The sequence below is a fragment of the Lampris incognitus genome, chromosome 2, assembly GCF_029633865.1.
Source record: "Lampris incognitus isolate fLamInc1 chromosome 2, fLamInc1.hap2, whole genome shotgun sequence".
Taxonomy (NCBI): Eukaryota; Metazoa; Chordata; class Actinopteri; order Lampriformes; family Lampridae; genus Lampris; species Lampris incognitus.
Window position 1 is genome coordinate 86,975,724 of NC_079212.1, and position 18,912 is coordinate 86,994,635.

The 18,912-nt window shown below is 47.6% G+C and overlaps 1 protein-coding gene across 1 annotated transcript in view; it reads right to left on the reverse strand.

The window, feature by feature from the left end:
* Positions 1 to 9,171: 9,171 nt before the first annotated feature.
* dip2bb (disco-interacting protein 2 homolog Bb) overlaps positions 9,172 to 18,912 on the reverse strand; it is an 80,351-nt gene continuing 70,610 nt past the window's right edge. Inside the window, exons 28-38 of the mRNA XM_056275470.1 lie at positions 16,555 to 16,666; positions 15,733 to 15,842; positions 15,156 to 15,286; positions 14,870 to 15,038; positions 13,937 to 14,107; positions 13,684 to 13,745; positions 12,437 to 12,494; positions 12,257 to 12,331; positions 11,676 to 11,850; positions 10,393 to 10,516; positions 9,172 to 10,251 (exon numbers count right to left, since the gene is read on the reverse strand). Of these exons, the coding sequence (XP_056131445.1) occupies positions 9,999 to 10,251; positions 10,393 to 10,516; positions 11,676 to 11,850; positions 12,257 to 12,331; positions 12,437 to 12,494; positions 13,684 to 13,745; positions 13,937 to 14,107; positions 14,870 to 15,038; positions 15,156 to 15,286; positions 15,733 to 15,842; positions 16,555 to 16,666 (1,440 nt within the window). The 3' untranslated portion in view covers positions 9,172 to 9,998. The remainder of the gene's footprint in view (positions 10,252 to 10,392; positions 10,517 to 11,675; positions 11,851 to 12,256; positions 12,332 to 12,436; positions 12,495 to 13,683; positions 13,746 to 13,936; positions 14,108 to 14,869; positions 15,039 to 15,155; positions 15,287 to 15,732; positions 15,843 to 16,554; positions 16,667 to 18,912) is intronic.

Here is an 18,912-nt window from a genome sequence, read left to right on the forward strand (position 1 = left end):
TTTAAATACATCAAATGACATTTTACATGGCTTGACAGTGTAACAATTACATATATTAACAGTTAAACTATACTAAATTTAAGTGGAAAATCATTTAACATATTTAACAGATTTACCACCCGGCTACAATAGCATTAGGAAACAAATCAACAACAAACAAGAATTAAGTGACTGAAACCGCATAGGGGAGAGCGGTGTAAGATGAGCCAATTTTTACATACGTTGTCCTCGAGGTAAGGAAAAACGAGGCAAGTAGAATGAAAACGTGTACCTTTATTTCAGGATCTCTCCTATCTAATGAAATGATCAGAATGCATCTATGACAAAGCTGCGGGGCAAGTTGAACCACTGGCTCCATTTACCCCATAGCCTTTGGCTCACTTTGCCCAATAGACGCCATTTTGGAAAAAAACAGCCTAGTTTAGCAATCCAGGCTAATCTTTAGCAAAGTCACTCACATGGATGTATATGCTAACAAATCACCGATATGTGTATGTTTTTTAGAACCGGATAAATTTGCTTTGACGTAAGAGCGGTTATACCTGAACATTTACTTTGACAAAACAAAAAAGTTTTCTGAGTACAAAAATACTTACCGCTTCTCTCCATCGCAGCAAGATACAAATGATGGACGCTTCCTGGATTTATGGTCACATGACTAAACAAATGCACAGTTGCCTAGATACAGGGGTCCCCAATTACTTTTCATGGCGGGCCACTTTTAGGGCCACTTTTAAAACCACGGGCCACTCAACCTCCAGCAGCATGTTGTTCGTTAGTTTGTTTCGGTGTCGATACGTTGCAGGTATTATAATTTAAACAGAGATTTTTCGATATATTACTAGTCTTACTTTCACTAAGAAATTCATTATTTCACATATAGTAGTGGCCAAAAGTTTAGTGCGGTTGCCGAATTTGTAGGTTTTCAATAGAACGATGATTCGTAAGATTCCGACGTTTATTATATTTAATGAAAAGAAACTAACTGGAGTATTTTCAGTAATGCTGATAAGGTCATGTGACGCGCAAGTGAGGGGGGGCTGGACTAGCCCACAAGGGGAAATGCGGGGTGGAATTTATAGTTACAAGGCAGCATTTCTTGTTGGATTGATTGTTGAAATTATGTTTGGAATAGGGTTCCCAAACAAAATGTGGAGAAATACCAGAAGGAAGAAACATTTTTTTATTTCCAAAAAAAAATTAAAAGGTTTTTTTTTTTTGGAAGGGAAATAAAACAAAAATCTTCCTTCTGGCATTTCTCCAAAAATTCTCGCGGACCATAAATCAACCCGTCACGGGCCAGACGTGGCCCGCGGGCCGCCTATTGGGGACCCCTGGCCTAGATACAGGGGGTGGGTCAACGTGCCCGCTGGCTCATCTCACCCCACTCCCCCTATGGGCTACGAGAGTTGTGACATAGCTGCGTAGCTAACAGTGCTAACCACAGCAGACTCAATACACTCATCGCTCCAGAGACCGCCTTCAGTGAAACAGCAGGCTGTGCGTCCAGCAAGCCTCCGCTGGTTTTTATGATGGAACATCTCAGGCGCTCCTTATCGTCTGCACCAGTGTTTCTCAACCGGGGGTCCGCGGACCCCTAGTGGTCCGTGGTGTAATTGCAAGGGGTCCGTGAAAATAAAATATCTTTAAAAAAAAGATCCTATGACATTTATAGAAATAGGATTATTTTACTCAAATGTGGCTGAGACCTTTATCTACCTAAACTATAAAGGGTAACAGGACTTTTTTCTCTAATTACATCTGTTTCACAAGTGTAATGTATTGTATTTTAATGAGAGATCTCGCTCCCGTTTGCATTGTTAAGAGGTACTGCAAAAAATTCTGTTGTTACATATATCTGAAAGTTACTGAATACATATTCTGTTTTGTTACATATATCTGAAAGTTACTGCATAAGAATTCTGTTTTGTTAACTATATCTAAGTTACAACTGAAAGCTCTTATTTTTGCCCCAAAGAGTGAATAAATGCTATAATGCAATTTAAAATGCAGTTTCTACTGTTTCTATCAAATTGCAACCCCCTCCCCCAAGATCAGGTGGAGGGGTCCTCAGGGTAGATCAAAAATACGCAGGGGGTCCAGGACCCCAAAAAGGTTGAGAACCACTGATCTGGACAACACACAACAACCAGCACACTAGAGAGGCTACGTTAGATCGAAGGCAGCCGACTCGGCTGAGCTAACCTGGCTAACGGCTAATGCAGCATGGCTAGCTACTGATGTAAACTACTAATAAGACCCGTTAGTCCCTAATTAACGGGTCTGACCCTTTAGCCGAGCGGTTAGCGATGTCGCCCTGTGGTGCAGTACACGCCGTATCGAATCCCGCACCGGGCAAGAAAATAACCGGTTACACCTGTTAACACTCGCCGGAGAAGCCGGGTGAAAGAACACAAAATCCCCAAGGGCATTTCCTCAACGAATCCGTCATTACTACCCAGTTAAGCAAACAAAACCAACAACAAAAAGAGCTCGAAACTTGAGTGGCTACGTTTGTAGACTTCGATCATAGAATTCAGGTCAACTTAATTACTTACAGCGGCGTTTCTAGAGCCAGTTCCGCTCCGCAAGCAATCTGGGACGTTCTGAACGCGGTTCAGTCTGTCCCTTACTACACGCTGCTAGCGCCCTCTACTGGGGGCTGGTGAAACATGCTAGAGTGTACAATAACTTAATTAGTAGGGCAGCTACATTTATGGGGGTTACATATCTATCTATCTATCTATCTATCTATCTATCTATCTATCTATCTATCTATCTATCTATCTATCTATCTATCTATCTATCTGTCTGTCTGTCTGTCTGTCTGTCTGTCTGTCTGTCTGTCTGTCTGTCTATCTATCTATCTATCTATCTATCTATCTATCTATCTATCTATCTATCTATCTATCTATCTATCTATCTATCTATCTATCTATCTATCTATCTATCTATCTACAGTGCTGCTTGAAAGTATGTGAACCCCTTGAGCAGCTTAGATGTTTCTGTTGTTTTACCATGATTTTCTTATTTTATCATCACCAGTTTTTATGTATGAAATGTCAGATATATGTTTATCAGTTGCGTGTACTTGTTTAGTGGGACTTGTTTAAGTAGCCCAAAAACTACATGAAACATGGAATTAGTGTATGTGCAAAAGTAAGTGAACCCCCAGCTGCGTTGGTTAAGTCAAGCATGTAACAGACTCGGGTGAAACACATTTGGGTGTTTAATTAATCATTTAAGCAGACCAATGAAATGAGACATCCTTGGGAAAGGGTTTGGCCTGCACTAATTAAAAGAGAGAGGAAACCAACCAAACCACTGTGGTCCCATACAAATCAACAATGCCGAGAGCAAAGGAGATATCCGAGGACATGAAGAAGAGGGTAGTGACAGCCCATCAGTCTGGGGAGGGCTATAAGACCATCTCCAAAAGATTCCAGCTCCATCTATCCACTGTAAGACAAATAATTTACAAATGGAGGGCCTTCAACATGACAGCAACTCTGCCTAGAAGTGGACGCCCATCAAAACTATCACCCAGAAGCACCAGAAAAATAATAAATCAGGTAAAGGCCAACCCACACATCACCTCTAGAGAGTTGCAGACCTCTCTGGTAGCATCTTGGACAAATGTGCATGCGTCTACAATCAGACGAAAATTGAATAGCCATGACATTCATGGGAGGGTTGCTAGAAGGAAGCCTCTGCTCTCAAAAAAGAACAAAGCTGCCCGTTTCAACTTTGCCAGAGAGCACTTGGACAAACCAGAGGCCTTCTGGAAGTCCATTCTCTGGACAGACGAGTCCAAGATAGAATTATTTGGTCACAATCAAAACCAACATGTTTGGAGAAAAGCCAACACTGCATATGAAGAAAAGAACCTCCTCCCAACAGTGAAGCATGGTGGTGGAAATGTGAAGGTCTGGGGCTGCTTTTCTGCTTCTGCACCTGGACGACTCCATATTATCCAAGGAACCATGAATTCTCCGGCATATCAACAAATTCTTGACCAGAATCTCCTGCCATCAGTCAGGGAGTTGAAGCTGGGACGAAAATGGATTATGCAACAAGACAATGACCCAAAGCATTCCAGCAAAACTACAAAGGAATGGCTTCAGAGAAAGAGGATTCGTACTCTGGATTGGCCCAGTCAAAATCCGGACCTTAATCCAATTGGAATGTTGTGGCGAGACCTGAAGAAGTTGGTACATACCAGATGTCCCTCCAACCTCTCTCAACTGGCTGAGTTCTGCAAGGAGGAGTGGGCAAAAAGCCCCATAAGCAGATGCGAGAGACTGGTTAGTGGTTACAGAAGACGTTTGGTTGAAGTAATGGCTGCAAAAGGAGGAGCCACAAGCTACTAGTGCAAAAGTATGTGAACCCTTGTATATGTTAAATTTTCAGTTTTTGTGAAATAAACTACCTTTGTTGAATTAAATAATGAAAATATATCTCTTTTTGTGTGTGTGTCCATTATTTGGAAGGTGTGCTTTACAAATTGGGATTTGGATGTATGTGTAATAAGCTTATTTTAATGTTTTTTACAAAAACAGTGACCATGTCTGGAGGGTTCACAAACTTTCAAGCAGCACTGTATCTATCTATGTATCCATCTATCCATCTATCTAGCTATCTATCTATCTATCCATCTATCTATCTATGTATCCATTTACCTACCTATCTATCTGGAACAAAACAGTTCTGTTTATTTTGCATTAAGACTGCATAAAATATAAAATGGAAGTAGGCCAAACAAAAATGGAAAATAAGTGAAGAGCAGTTGGGAAGGGTTTTAAGGTATTTATTTCTTAGTCATGAGACAAAATACCTCCAAAGCATCAACGATCAAGCAGTGGTTCATTCCCTTACAGTCTGTTTTAGAATTAGCCAAATGATTTATGTACCACATACCCAGAGTGCCGCTTCAAAATAGAACAACTCAACATAGTCTTCTGGTCATTTTGGTCTAACTTGTCAGCAAATACAAAATGTATAAGAGTGTATTTTTATCAGGGTTGATTGCATAGTGTATTAGAACTGTTATGGATGAAAAAAGAGGAAACCAGAGGAAGCCCTTGTTGATGGGCCAGTGGTGCCGGTAGATGGTATATGAGCACTGGCTCGTCGGGTAACCCTCAGTTTAACCATTATGCAATGTCTTTTCTTAATCATGAGCAAGTTGTCCTGCAGAAAACATCATGGGTCATATTTACAGATTGCACCATTGTCTGGTCCTTCCCTGTCTTATTATCAGAGTATTGTTCCCTGAATAAGCATATATGCATAATATAAGTATAATTTTTTTTTTAACAAAAAGACCAACAAAAAAAAAAGCCCTCCTGTATGTGCCCCGTGCTGTGACTTCAGCTCATGTCTTCCTGAGTCTGACCACGCTGTCATGCAAACATCACACTGTAATGTAAAACCAAAACTAGGACATAAGCGTCTTTTACGGTCCTCTTTAAAACGGACCTTGGAATGGACAGTTAGGCAGAAACAGATGTCAACCATTTCACCTCTTAACCCATTAACAGACTCAGTGAGACAGTTGGGGAGGGATGACGTGATTATCTCACGTCTTCAGTCCAGACAAGTCCTCTGGGAACCTGAAGAGAACTAGTGCAGAGTTTGCAATGGGATATTGTTCTTCTGTTGTGTGTCTGTGTTAATGTGCAGTGTTAAAATAGGCTCTCTTTATCCTGATCAAATGTACTTCTGGTAAGAGTTTTTGGCATGAGTAGTAAATTGGGACAAAATATAATTAACAGCTCTTGCATTCTTTGAAGAGTCAGACAAACAGCAGAAAACATATATTTACATGTGAAGAGTCAGGGATCATTGTAGACGATCCACCACAACGTCCCTATAAATTATTTCTGAGGAACATGAGTCAAGTACAAAGTTGCGTGACCATACAAAACAGTATTTCTTGAAAACATCTTAATGTAATTGCAGCCCAAGACAGCGGGGAAGGGAGGAGCACCACAACACCAGACATGACCCACTCTACCCCAACTCTACCCATTCTATGCCTCTCTCATCCTTACAATAATCTGTTATTTGTCAAACAAGGGCTTAAGAGATGGCTCAGGCTTGCAATTGCATTTACGAGAATATATAATTCCAGTGAGTCAAAACACAGAATAATCCAGAAATGTTGATTACCACCACTCCACTAGCGCTTACAGTAACTCCCAGTACTGCAGCGCAAACTTGCATAAGAACAAACCACAAATGTTGAATAAACTGTCCCAGATAGCAAAATTTCTGTGACCCGGACCCGTCCCACACCCGACACTTCATCCGGCCACATACCGCATGGAATGATGGCACTTGGGTGGTCCGCTCCTGTTTGCCAGATCTGGGCCAGAACCAAGCCGTAGCAATGCCGCATATCTGCCAAAGGTGGCCCATATTTGTTTTGTGATATTTGGGCCATATTCACCATTTACCACACGGGCCACTTCAGGGCTACATCCAGATCACATGTTACCCAGAGCACCGCATCTTTGCCAAAAAAGGCCCACATGTGATTTGGCATATTTGGGCCATATTTGCTATTATACATGTGGGCCACTTCAGGCTCACATCCATTTTGTCAGGGCCAGAAGAAGACCATCAGCGCTGCATCACTGCCTGAAGTGGCCAACATCCGGATGCTATCTGCGGTGGCTGGGTAGTGTAGCAGTCTATACCATTGCCTACCAACACGGGGGATCGCTGGTTCGAATCCCCGTGTTACCTCCGGCTTGGTCAGGCGTCCCAACAGACATAATTGGCCGTGTCTGTGGGTGGGAAGCCGGATGTGGGTATGTGTCCTGGTCACTGCACTAGCGAATCCTCTGGTCGGTCAGGGCGCCTGTTCAGGGGGGAGTGGGAACTGGGGGGAATAGTGTGATCCTCCCACGCGCTACGTCCCCCTGGTGAAACTCCTCACTGTCAGGTGAAAAGAGGCAGCTGGTGACTCCACATGTATGGGAGGAGGCATGTGGTAGTCTGCAGCCTTCCCCGGATCAGCGGAGGGTGTGGAGCAGCGACCAGGACGGCTCGGAAGAGTGGGATCGGGTACAGTTGCTGAGAGAAATGGGGGAAAACAACCCCAAAAAAATGTGGCTGTGAAAATGAGCTGGTAGCAATGCTGATTTCTTCTGCAGTGCAAAAGCTGACAGGGTGTTGCTATTTCATAAAGCAACAAACTGCAGACATAAAATCTGGCAGAAGTTATATTAACACCAGACGTGGCGCTATGGTTACATCACTCCCAAAATAACCTGACTGTGTGAAAACAGCTGTCATATAGTTTTTTTAATATTCCAAATCACTGAAATATATAATCCACGTCTTTTCCATGGAAAACGAATTCTCCACTGTGTCTAATAGGAGGAGCTCCTGGCACAGACCACAACGGCCTCCTTAGTAAACTCGGGTGCGCTCCTCAAGCGGGACTCCTCAGAATAACATATATATATATATATATATATATGTGTGTGTGTGTGTGTGTGTGTGTGTGTGTGTGTGTGTATGTATATAATCCTGAACCATTAGGAATAATGCCTCATTTTCATAATAAAAATAGACATTTCTTTAGAGAAAGTGCAACGTTATGGTTATAACTATCATGGCTAACGATACTCCAAAATTAATATTCCACTGTTTAAATTGTTAAAATATTATTTACAATGTTCTCCCCCCCCCGTCATCTCACAGCTAGTTTAGTTATCCAAAAACCATCAGTTGAGAGAGAGAAGCTGCGTGTCTATACATTTTTACATGTAAAAAAATATATACAGTGTGGTACAGTATATGTGAAGTACAAAGAGGCCTGTGTTGGTACAGTACAGAAGAGAACCAGTATCCCCGATCGTTTGATCCCTGCGGACATCAATCACAATCTCCATCAACGCTCTCGAGTCACTGGGAACGGACAAAAGGGTGAAGGCTAGAAGTAAGTACAGGGACGTGTCTTCACGCTGCTGTCAGGCGGGGGACGGAAGAGGATGAGACGAGTGTAGACTTGTTCTTCTTTTCGTTTAATTGCGTCCTCTTCATGTCCCCCCTTCCTCGCTGAAAGCAGACCAGGGGCCTCCTGGATCAGTCGTTACTATGGGCAAATTTGTTCTTACACACCCATGGGATTTTTTAGCCCTCGGGGTTGTCTGACAGCCAACAACAAAAGCATGATGGTTATTTGTAATTCCTTCCTCCTAACATCTATTGTCTACCTCTTGCAACGAGCCATCATCAGCGAGGCCAGCAGACGTCAGTGTTAGCCAATCAGTGTCTAAATTCAGGGGTTACCCAGGTTCTACACTGGTCTATGAGACAAACTTCAGGGCTAAAAAGTCCCATGGTACAACTGATACATGAGGCCCCCGGAGTCGCCAAATGCGCAGGTGAAGATCTGTGTGAGCGCTGCGCGTGGACGTACTCAGACGTGATCGTCTAGGTGAGCTGTCTACATGGTGTGATAAGAGAGTGAGTTGTACAAGTCTGAGGTTGGCGACTAAGAGGATGGATACTCGGACACTGATGCAGCATCAGTTTCTAAAGGCTCATAGTGTTGCATCACCTCATCATGACCCTTCATCCCACATCTGCATCCATCCACAAGGAAATGGAATGGTGTGAGGACTTCTGCATCTGCACTTCCACCATCAAGCTAAGAGTCATGCTGCTAAGGTGCTTGGGGAGGGAGGGGGTTGTTAAGGTGCTTGGGCAGGGAGGGGGGTTGTTAAGGTGCTCGGGTAGGGACAGGGGTTGTTAAGGTGCTTGGGGAGGGAAGGGGGCTGTTAAGGTGCTCGGGTAGGGACAGGGGTTGTTAAGGTGCTTGGAGAGGGAGGGGGGTTGTTAAGGTATTGGGAAGGGATGGGGGTTGTTAAGGGGCTTGGGGAGGGACGGGGGTTGTTAAGGTGCTTGGGTAGGGAGAGGGGTTTTAAGGTGCTTGGGTAGGGACAGGGGCTGTTAAGGTGCTTGGGGGAGGGACAGGGGTTGTTAACGTGCTCGGGTAGGGACAGGGGTTGTTAAGGTGCTTGGGGGACGGGGGCTGTTAAGGTGCTTGGGGAGCGAGGGGGGCTGTTACGGTGCTTGGGGAGGGACGGGGGTTGTTGGGGTGCTTGGGGAGGGACGGGGGTTGTTAAGGTGCTTGGGGAGGGAGGGGGGATGTTAGGGTGCTTGGGGAGGGAGAGGGGTTGTTAAGGTGCTTGGGGAGGGACGGCGGTAGTTAAGGTGCTTGGGGAGGGGGGGGGGTTGGGAGAGAAAGAGACATCAACCACATCCAAAACATTTTTTGTTGACTGCAGTGAAACAGTCGTGACGTCTTCGGTCTCGCTGGCTCAGTCCCATTTGTACAAGTCGTCTGTACAACACAGTGAATATCTCCGACACGCCAGGCTCGCTCTCACATGTGTAGTGGTAGTGGGGCATCCGGGTAGCGTGGCGGTCTATTCTGTTGCCTTCTGACACGGGGCTTGGCGGTTCGAATCCCCGTGTTAACTCCAGCTTGGTCGGGCGTCCCCTCCAGACACAATGGCCGTGGCTGCGGGTGGGAAGCCGGATGTGGGTATGCGTCCTGGTCGTTACACTAGCGCCTCCTCTGGTCGGTCGGGGCGCCTGTTCGTGGGGGAGGGGGGATTGGTAAAACTTCTCACTGTCAGGTGAAAAGAAGTGGCTGGTGACTCCACATGTATGGGAGGAGGCATGTGGTAGTCTGCAGCCCTCCCCGGATCGGCAGAGGGGGTGGACCAGCGACTGGGACGGTGCAGAAGAGTGGGGTAATAGGCCGGGTACAACTGGGGAGAAAAAAAATCCAAAAAAATAAATAAAAAACACGGGTAGTGGTAGAAGGTTTGGGTTTAGTACGTAGAGTAGATGCCGTGTCCTCTGTCTCTCACGGCGTCCATGTTGCTCCGTCGTGCTGGATGAGGAGCCAGCAGCGAACAGCTGGGACGACTGTCTGGTGGCCGGACGGTACAGGATCTGCCGAGCTCAACCCCTCACATGTTGTACGCCACGTAAATGGGGTCCAGCTGGTCGGCGAGGAAAGAGTCCCGGAGGTGCATGCGTTGCTTCTCCCCTCTGGAGTTGATGGGTATGACCCCGGGGTCAACGATGACGACCACGCCCACAATGAGGTGGTGCTCCTCCAGGACCACGTTGGTGATCAGCGGCACCAGGTCCAGCGCGTCCTGCTCCGAACCGCACAGCTCCGACACCACCACCAGCAGGTTGGTCCACGTGAACACGGCACTGGGGGAGACGGGAGGATGCAGCTCGTTATGATCAGAGATAATTAATTATTCATAGACTTGTACGACTTGATCACATGGTCTGCTGGTTGAGTAAAAATGCACCAGCGGAGAGGTGAAGGAGATTCGGGATCATTCTAACCTTTCAGCGATGCTGCGGTGACCCCGGGAAATGGAGGTCTCTATGTCAATGGGGTGGTAGCGCAGACCCCGCAGCTCCAACGTCTCGTCGAGCGACCCCACCACAAAAAGGGCGTCATGGCGATCTGACATGCAACAGTCACAGTAAAAGCATGTGAGTTACTGTTTCTCCACCTCCCGCTGCCACAACGTCCAACGGTCCCCGCTGTCTCGACAACTTCTGACAGTCAACACATCAGGTCGCATCACGCCAAGACTGAGCACCCTGTCAGTTCTGCTATCTCTTACAACAACTGACTGTCTCTTTATCTTACAACAACAACAACAGACTCTCTCTTTATCTTTAAAAAGCTAGTCCATCTACAGATAACCAGAGAAGAGCTGCCTCCCTTGAGCCGGTCCAGTTCTGTTTAGCTGCAGCTCTGAGGTCTAAGCTCAAGACCTGGGCACACCAGACTGGCAGAGTAAGCATTATTTGGGTGTCCTTGTGGTACCGGACCATTGACAACCAAAAACACTAAACACAATTAAATTAACGAAACATAAGTTACACCATGTATCCCTTTTTGTTTTTGGAATTGTATCCGGCCAATTACCCCACTCTTCTGCACTGTCCCGGTCGCTGCTCCACCCCCTCTGCTGATCCGGGGAGGGCTGCAGACTACCATATGCCTCCTCCGACATATGTGGAGTCGCCAGCCGCTTCTTTTCACCTGACAATGAGGAGTTTCACCAGGGGGATGGAGCACGTGGGAGGATCACGCGATTCCCCCCAGTTCCCCCTCCTGAACAGGTGACCGACCACAGGAGGCGCTAGTGCAACGACCAGGACACACACCCACATCCGGCTTCCCACCCGCACACATGGCCAATTGTGTCTGTAGGGACGCCCGACCAAGCCGGAGGTAACACGGGGATTCGAACCGGCGATCCCCATGTTGGTAGGCAACGGAATAGACCGCTACGCTACCCAGACGCCCACACTGTGTACTCCTGCCTGACTGACTGCAAACCAGGCCTCACAATTTATATTCTGGCACAGCACAGCTGTATAAAACTGGATGACACTGATAAACAATGTCTTCCTCTGTTTTAGATGGTGGAATTCATAGGTCAGAGTTCACCAGCGTGGAAGTCTACATGAAGGCATCATGCAAATGACCTTCGCTACTATAAGTGACTCCAAAGTTGTCAACAGTACCATTCATATGAACTGATTTTGGTGCGAAACATTGCTGTGGTGAATGCTAGTGTGAGCGAGGCCTCCAGCTGGGCCCACGTTACCTCCGCTGGCATCCAGCAGCTCGGTCCTCTTCACAAAGCCCAGGTACCCGGTCCGGGCCCATAGGGTCTGTGGGTCTCCGAAGCTGAGCTTGGTGTTGAAGTGGTCAGCCTGCAGGCTCTCCTCTCCATAGATGGTGTAGTAGCCACTGGCATTGTGAGGGCTGTTCACCCAGATCTGGAGAAACAGAGTCCCACAGCAGGAGTTAGGTCACAACTGCCTCCGGAGTCTTCTTTAACCCGTCATGGTGTCATCCACCTGTTCTCCCGTGTTTCATGTCCACACCTGCATTAACTTGTTTCGCCATTTTTATAGCCAGTTGCCCATAATTGCCATCCCAATGGACAACTGCCATCGGGTTAGTGGCTGTTTCAGCAAGGACATCCGATGTAAAATTTTGCCAAATCAGTATGCGGATTGACAAGACCATACCAGATCGGTCAAGACCTGGGGTAACAATGGCTGCCATGGGTGCAGTGCCCTCACAGGGTACCGACAGAAACTATAAAATCAGCTGTGGCGACCCCTGGGGAACAGGGAATAAGCTGAAAGCAGAAGAAGAAGAAGATAGTCAATTGCCCACCTCTCCTAGATGGGAGTCCCCAAGTGGGCCTCTGGTCTCTGGATTCACAATTATCACTCGGACACCCGGCAATATCTAGAGAGACAGGACACATGAGGGACGATACAGTGTGGACATGCAGAACCTCGACAAGATGAACTGCAAACAGAATGAACTTTGTGGGAACACGAGAGAGCTCACCTTTCCAGACTCCATTAGAGGAAGGCTCTGGGGTGCTCCTCTCTCCACCAGCCTCACCCTGTCAGCACACACACGCACACACACACACACACACACACACACACACACACACACACACACACACACACACACACACACACACAGTCGCATGAATACAGAATGCTGATGCATGATGTCCTCTTGACCAAAAGGAATTCATACTTTTCTATGCAAAGCCACATGTTAACGTCAGTATTGCAGTGATACATCGATAAGCTTAAACATTATGCTACACATGGTGGTCTATTCCATTGCCTACCAACACAGGGATCGCCAGTTCAAATCCCCGTGTTACCTCCGGCTTGGTTGGGCGTCCCTACAGACACAATCAGCCGTGTCTGCAGGTGGGAAGCCGGATGTGGGTATGTGTCCTGGTCACTGCACTAGCGCCTCTTCTGGTCGGTCGGGGCGCCTGTTTCAGGGGGAGGGGGAACTGGGGGGAATAGCGTGATCCTCCCATGCGCTACATCCCCCTGGTGAAGCTCCTCACTGTCAGGTGAAAAGAAGCGGCCGGTGACAGCACATGTATGGGAGGAGACATGTGGTAGTCTGCAGCCCTCCCCGGGTCAGCAGAGGGGGTGGAGCAGCGACTGGGACGGCTCGGAAGAGTGGGGTAATTAGCCAAATACAACTGAGGAGACAAAGGGGGAAAAATTCTATCCGCCCGTCCGTTATCTGAGCCGCTTATCCTGCTCTCAGGGTGGCGGGGATGCTGGAGCCTATTCCAGCTGTCACTGGGTGGCAGGCGGGGAGACACCCTGGACAGGCCGCCAGACCATCACACAGGGCCTAAATCAAAGTATCATCTGCATATAATTTGGAAAAATCCAAAAAAGAAAAAACCATTATGCTGTACCAAGTGTGTATAAGTTTCAGAAAAAATATTTAAACCTTTCAGAAAACTTGAACTCCAGATCCAGCTTGTTAACACAACCTACTGTAGCTAAGGTGTAACATGAAAAGCACTAAAGTAAACAACAACAAAACACAGCTGGACCAGGTGGAGGATAGGGCAGTGCAATCACACCGGCATCTGAATTTATGCAGCCCTCTTCCACACCTCTCCACCAGTGTGTAGACCTGATCAGATGGCTCGTACCTAGAATGTTCTATGGCCTTGAGTTCAGATGAGGGTTAAGACAATAAGTTAGGATGAATGAGAGTTTCAGACTTGCAGATGCCCTGGTCCAAGTGCTCTTTCTCCTGACCTGTCATGGCGGAGGGACTTCATGTCCACGTACACCGTGGAGGGATCGGGTCCGGTGGTGCCCTGTGAGGTACAGAGAACAGGACCCGACTGAGCGCTCGGAGACAGACAGTCCTCCCTGACTGAACTGTGTTATACTACACAACACCAGCAACCCACATCTGTGTGAGGCTGAGTTGTCACTGCTAACTGTCCCTACATGGTGCGGTACTACTTCTGTTTGCATCAAAGCAGGGCGGCAAGGCGTGCTTCACCTGCAGGCAGATGGCCAGGTTGACCCTGGAGCCGAACGCGGTGCTGACGGCTCTGGGGGACAGTCCCAGGTCCTTGAAGAGCTTGGAGAAGGAGTGTGTGAGGGCCAGGCGAGGGCGTTCCTCTGCTATCACCACACAGGACCGCACACACGACAGGTTCACACCCCGCGCCTGAAACAAACAAACACACACACACACACACAACTGAATCTATCATCACCACTCTCTCTCTGTCATGTTAGTTTTTTATAGTTTTTTTGATTTTGATATACTCTATTGATCCCCATAGGGAAATTACACTCTACATTTACCCATCCTAGCTGTGTAGCTAGCAGCAGTGGGCAGCCGCCGTGCAGCACCCCGGGACCAACTCCAGTTCGTCTCGCCATGCCTTGCTCAGGGGCAGACAGGAGTATTAACCCTAACGTGCATGTCTTTATGATGGTGGGGGAAACCGGAGCACCCGGAGAAAACCCACCCAGACTTGGGGAGAACATGCAACCTCCACACAGAGGACGACCTGGGACGACCCCCAAGGTTGGACAACCTCGGGGTTCGAACCTAGGACCTTCTTGCTGTGAGGTGACAGCGCTAACCACTGCGCCACCATGCTGCCCATAATAATATGTCTTTAATACTACTACTACTACTACTACTTCCGGCTGCTTCCATTAGGGGGCGCCACAGTGGATCATCCGTTTCCATCTCTTCTTGTCCTCTGCATCTTCCTCTGTCACACCAGTCACCTGCATGTCCTCCCTCACCACATCCATAAACCCCCTCTTTGATAATATAATAATAACAATACTAATATAATAATAATAACAACAATAATAATATTTATAATAATAATAATATTTGATGATAATAATAATATTTGATAATAATGTCTTCTTTATTCTTCCTCACTATGTGTGTTTGTGTCATCCTCACCTTCAGCACCTCCGTCTGTGTGCCCAGGCCTTTAGTGCAGAGCTCCATGACGGAGTAGGAGCAGAAGGTGTCTCTGATGCGGTACTGACTGAGCGTGCCCAGCCACAAAGACAGGCAGCCTTCCAGCTCAAAGGGGGGGATCAGGATGGACTGGTGGCCTGAGTACACGCTGCGAGGTGAGACAGGAGGGGGCAAAAGTGAACGAGTGAACAAGAGCAGGGACGAAACACGGACAGAGCCTGTGTGTGCTTTGTTGTGTGTAGGTTGCAATGGAGGGCGTCAGTACCTGGCAAGACACCACAAGACGAAACCCAGGCCACAGTAAGGGTCCAGGCAGATGGCGATTTGGCGAGAAGAGTAAAGTTCACACTGCAGCTTGATGGAGCGACAAAGAGCACTGACCGCGGCGTGGGAGATCTGCCACAGACACACAAGAAACATTAGACGCATTGCAGACTCCTCGTCTCAGCTGTTTGTAGACTATCATAGCTGCATGTTAAGAAAGAAACACGGTTGGAGGTTCTACACTAGCCACAGGATTTAGGATCAAATGTCGAAGGCAACAGTTGGGGCGCCTGTTCAGGGGGGAGGGGGAACTGAGGGGAATAGCGTGATCCTCCCACGTGCTACGTCCCCCCGGTGAAACTCCTCACTGTCAGGTGAATAGAAACAGCTGGTGACTCCACATGTATCAGAGGAGGCATGTGGTAGTCTGCAGCCCTCCCCGGATAGGCGGAGGGGTTGGAGCAGTGACCGGGACGGCTTGGGAGAGTGGGGTAATTGGCCGGATACAATTGGGGAGAAAAGGGGGGGGGGTGTCGAAGGCAAAACAACATGATTTCAACGTGTCCCCTGTAACACACCTTGACCCCAGTGAGCATGCCTGTAGTGGACACGCTGAAGTCCAGGTAGGCAATCATCTCTGCAGTGGGCGGCTTATAGATCTGTGGCGGACGGCGGCGAGGGAGGTCATCTGGAAACATGGACAATATAGAGTTCAGTAGAGAATTTAAACCTGGAACGGACAGCTGAAAAAAGTAGAGCTCAGTTTCACTACGAATGAAAAGCAAAACAAATCTGCAGCTAAGAGTTGTAGCACCATGTGATGTTCTCCATATATATATATCAGTGTTGTAGTACTTGAGTCCAGGACTCGGACTCAAGTCCAGGACTTGGACTCGAGTCCGACTCGAGTCCTAATTTTCAGGACTCGTGACTTGACTTGGACTTGAGCACTGATGACTTGGACTCGGACTCGAGCATTGACTGCATTCGAACTCGGAAGTTGGAGATGAGGACTCGGACTCGTTAATTGATAAAGACTGTTTTTTTTTGTTAGTTTTTTGTTTGGCTGTTGAGTCACAAGGTAAATAAACTCCCTTTGAAGTGGTGACAGCTGTGTCATTTTGTTTCATGTGGACCTTTTTTATTTGCATGTCAGCTTTTTACGGTGCCAGAGTGGAGCACTGGAGCCCATCTTGGAACTCGACTCAGACTCAACTTTGATGACTCGGACTCGGGTAATGGGGACTTGACTCGGACTCCACTCGGACTCTTCTTTGGGGACTCGAACATTGGGGACTTGACACTCGACTCCGACTCGAGGTTTAGTGACTCGACTACAACACTGATATCAAGTCAGAGTGTGTGTGCAGTCCTTCTGAGTGCATGTTGTAGAAGCTCACCTGTGTCTATGATTGTCGGCCATGTTTTAATGTTGACAGTGGCAGCGGCCTCTTTGGAGCGTAGAATCCTCATCAGATGCTGAGTAGTGAGAATGCATGCTGCCTTACTGACCTGGCAGGGAACACGTGTTGATATGGATGAGAAGTACTGTTACACATTTAGAAGAATAACAGACTGACAAGAGCAGCACCACCACCACCACCACTACTACTACTACTACTTTCGGCTGCTCCCGTTAGGGGGCGCCACAGCTGATCATCCGTTTCCATCTCTTCCTGTCCTCTGCATCTTCCTCTGTCACACCAGCCACCTGCATGTCCTCCCTCACCACATCCATAAACCTCCTCTTTGGCCTTCCTCTTCTCCTCTTCCCTGGCAGCTCCATATTCAGCATCCTTCTCCCAATATACCCAGTATCTCTCCTCCACACGTCCAAATCATCTCAATCTTGTCTCTCTTGTTTTGTCTCCAAGACGTCCAACCTGAGCTGTCCCTCTAATATACTCGTTTCTAATCCTGTCCTTCTTCATCACTCCCAATGAAAATCTTATCATCTTCGACTCTGCCACCTCCAGCTCCTCCTCCTGTCTTTTCACCAAGGCCACTGTCTCCAGACCATACAACATAGCTGGTCTCACTACCCTCTTGTAAACCTTCCCTTTAACTCTTGCTGGTACCCTTCTGTCACACATCACTCCTGACACTCTTCTCCACCCACTCCACCCCGCCTGCACTCTCTTATTCACCTCTCTTCTGTACTCCCCATTACTTTGGATAGTTGACCCCAAGTATTTCAACTCGTATGCCTTCATCACCTCTACTCTTTGCATCCTCATCGTCCCACTGTCCTCCCTCTCATTCACGCATATGTATTCCATCTTGCTCCTACTGACTTTCATTCCTCTTCTCTCCAGTGCATACCTCCACCTCTCCAGGCTCTCCTCAACCTGCACCCTACTCTCACTACAGATCACAATGTCATCCGTGAACATCATAGTCCACGGATACATAATCATGTAATCACACACATATTAGCATAGACTCGCACAATTATGCTTCTCACATACAATAATGGGTTAAAACCCATCACCACACTTGCTTCTAACTCTAAACACCAGGATGGGCCAAGGCAAGACGGCTTTGAGACACTATTTACCAAATAAAACACGATGTTTGGAAAAAGGGTCCTCTTAGCTGAGGTCATTGGTTTTGAATTGACTTAGATTTGCTGGGCAACCAAACAGACATACTGTCACATTAAGATTTAAAAATTTCCTACTTATGCCTGTAGATGGCAGCATCACCATAGAAAACGTTATAATTAATATACTGGGAGTGATGAAGAAGGACAGGATTAGGATCGAGTATATTAGAGGGACAGCTCAGGTTGGACGTCTTGGAGACAAAGCAAGAGAGGCAAGATTGGGATGGTTTGGACATGTGTGGAGGACAGATGCTGGGTATATTGGGAGAAGGATGCTGAATATGGAGCTGCCAGGGAAGAGGAGAAGAAGAAGGCCAAAGAGGAGGTTTATGGATGTGGTGCGGGAGGACCTGCAGGTGGCTGGTGTGACAGAGGAAGATGCAGAACACAGGAAGAGATGGAAACAGATGATCCGCTGTGGCGCCCCCTGGGTGTGGAGCTGGCAGCAATGCAGGTAGACGCCCCCCTTGTGTCCTGGATTGTTGACTACCTTACTGGCAGACCACAGTATGTGCACTTGCAACACTGTGTGTCAGACAAAGTGGTCAGCAACACTGGGGCTCCACAGGGGACGGTCCTGTCTCCCTTCCTTTTCACCCTCTACACCATGGACTTCAACTACCACACAGAGTCCTGCCATCTTCAGAAGTCCTCTGATGACTCTGCTGTAGTCGGCTGCATCAGTAAGGGCGAGGAGGCTGAGTACAGGGTTGTGGTGGGAAACTTTGTCACGTGGTGTGAGCAGAACAATCTGCAGCTCAACGTGACTAAGACAAAGGAGCTGGTTGTTGACCTGAGGAAGGACATGACACCAGTGACCCCTGTTTCCATCCAGGGGGTCAGTGTGGACACTGGAATACTACAAGTACCTAGGGGTGTATATAGACAATAAACTGGACCGGGCCAAGGACACTGATGCCCTCTACAAGAAGGGAAAGAGCCGCCTCTACTTTTTGAGGAGGCTGAGGTCCTTCAACATCTGCCAGACAATGCTCAGGATGTGGTGTGAGTCCGTGGTGGCCAGTGCTCTCCTGTTTGCTGTTGTGTGTTGGGGCAGCAGGTTGAGGGTAGCGGATGCAAACAGGCTCAATAAACTGATCTGCAAGGCCGGTTACGTTGTGGGGATGGAACTGGATTCTCTGGCGGCGGTTTC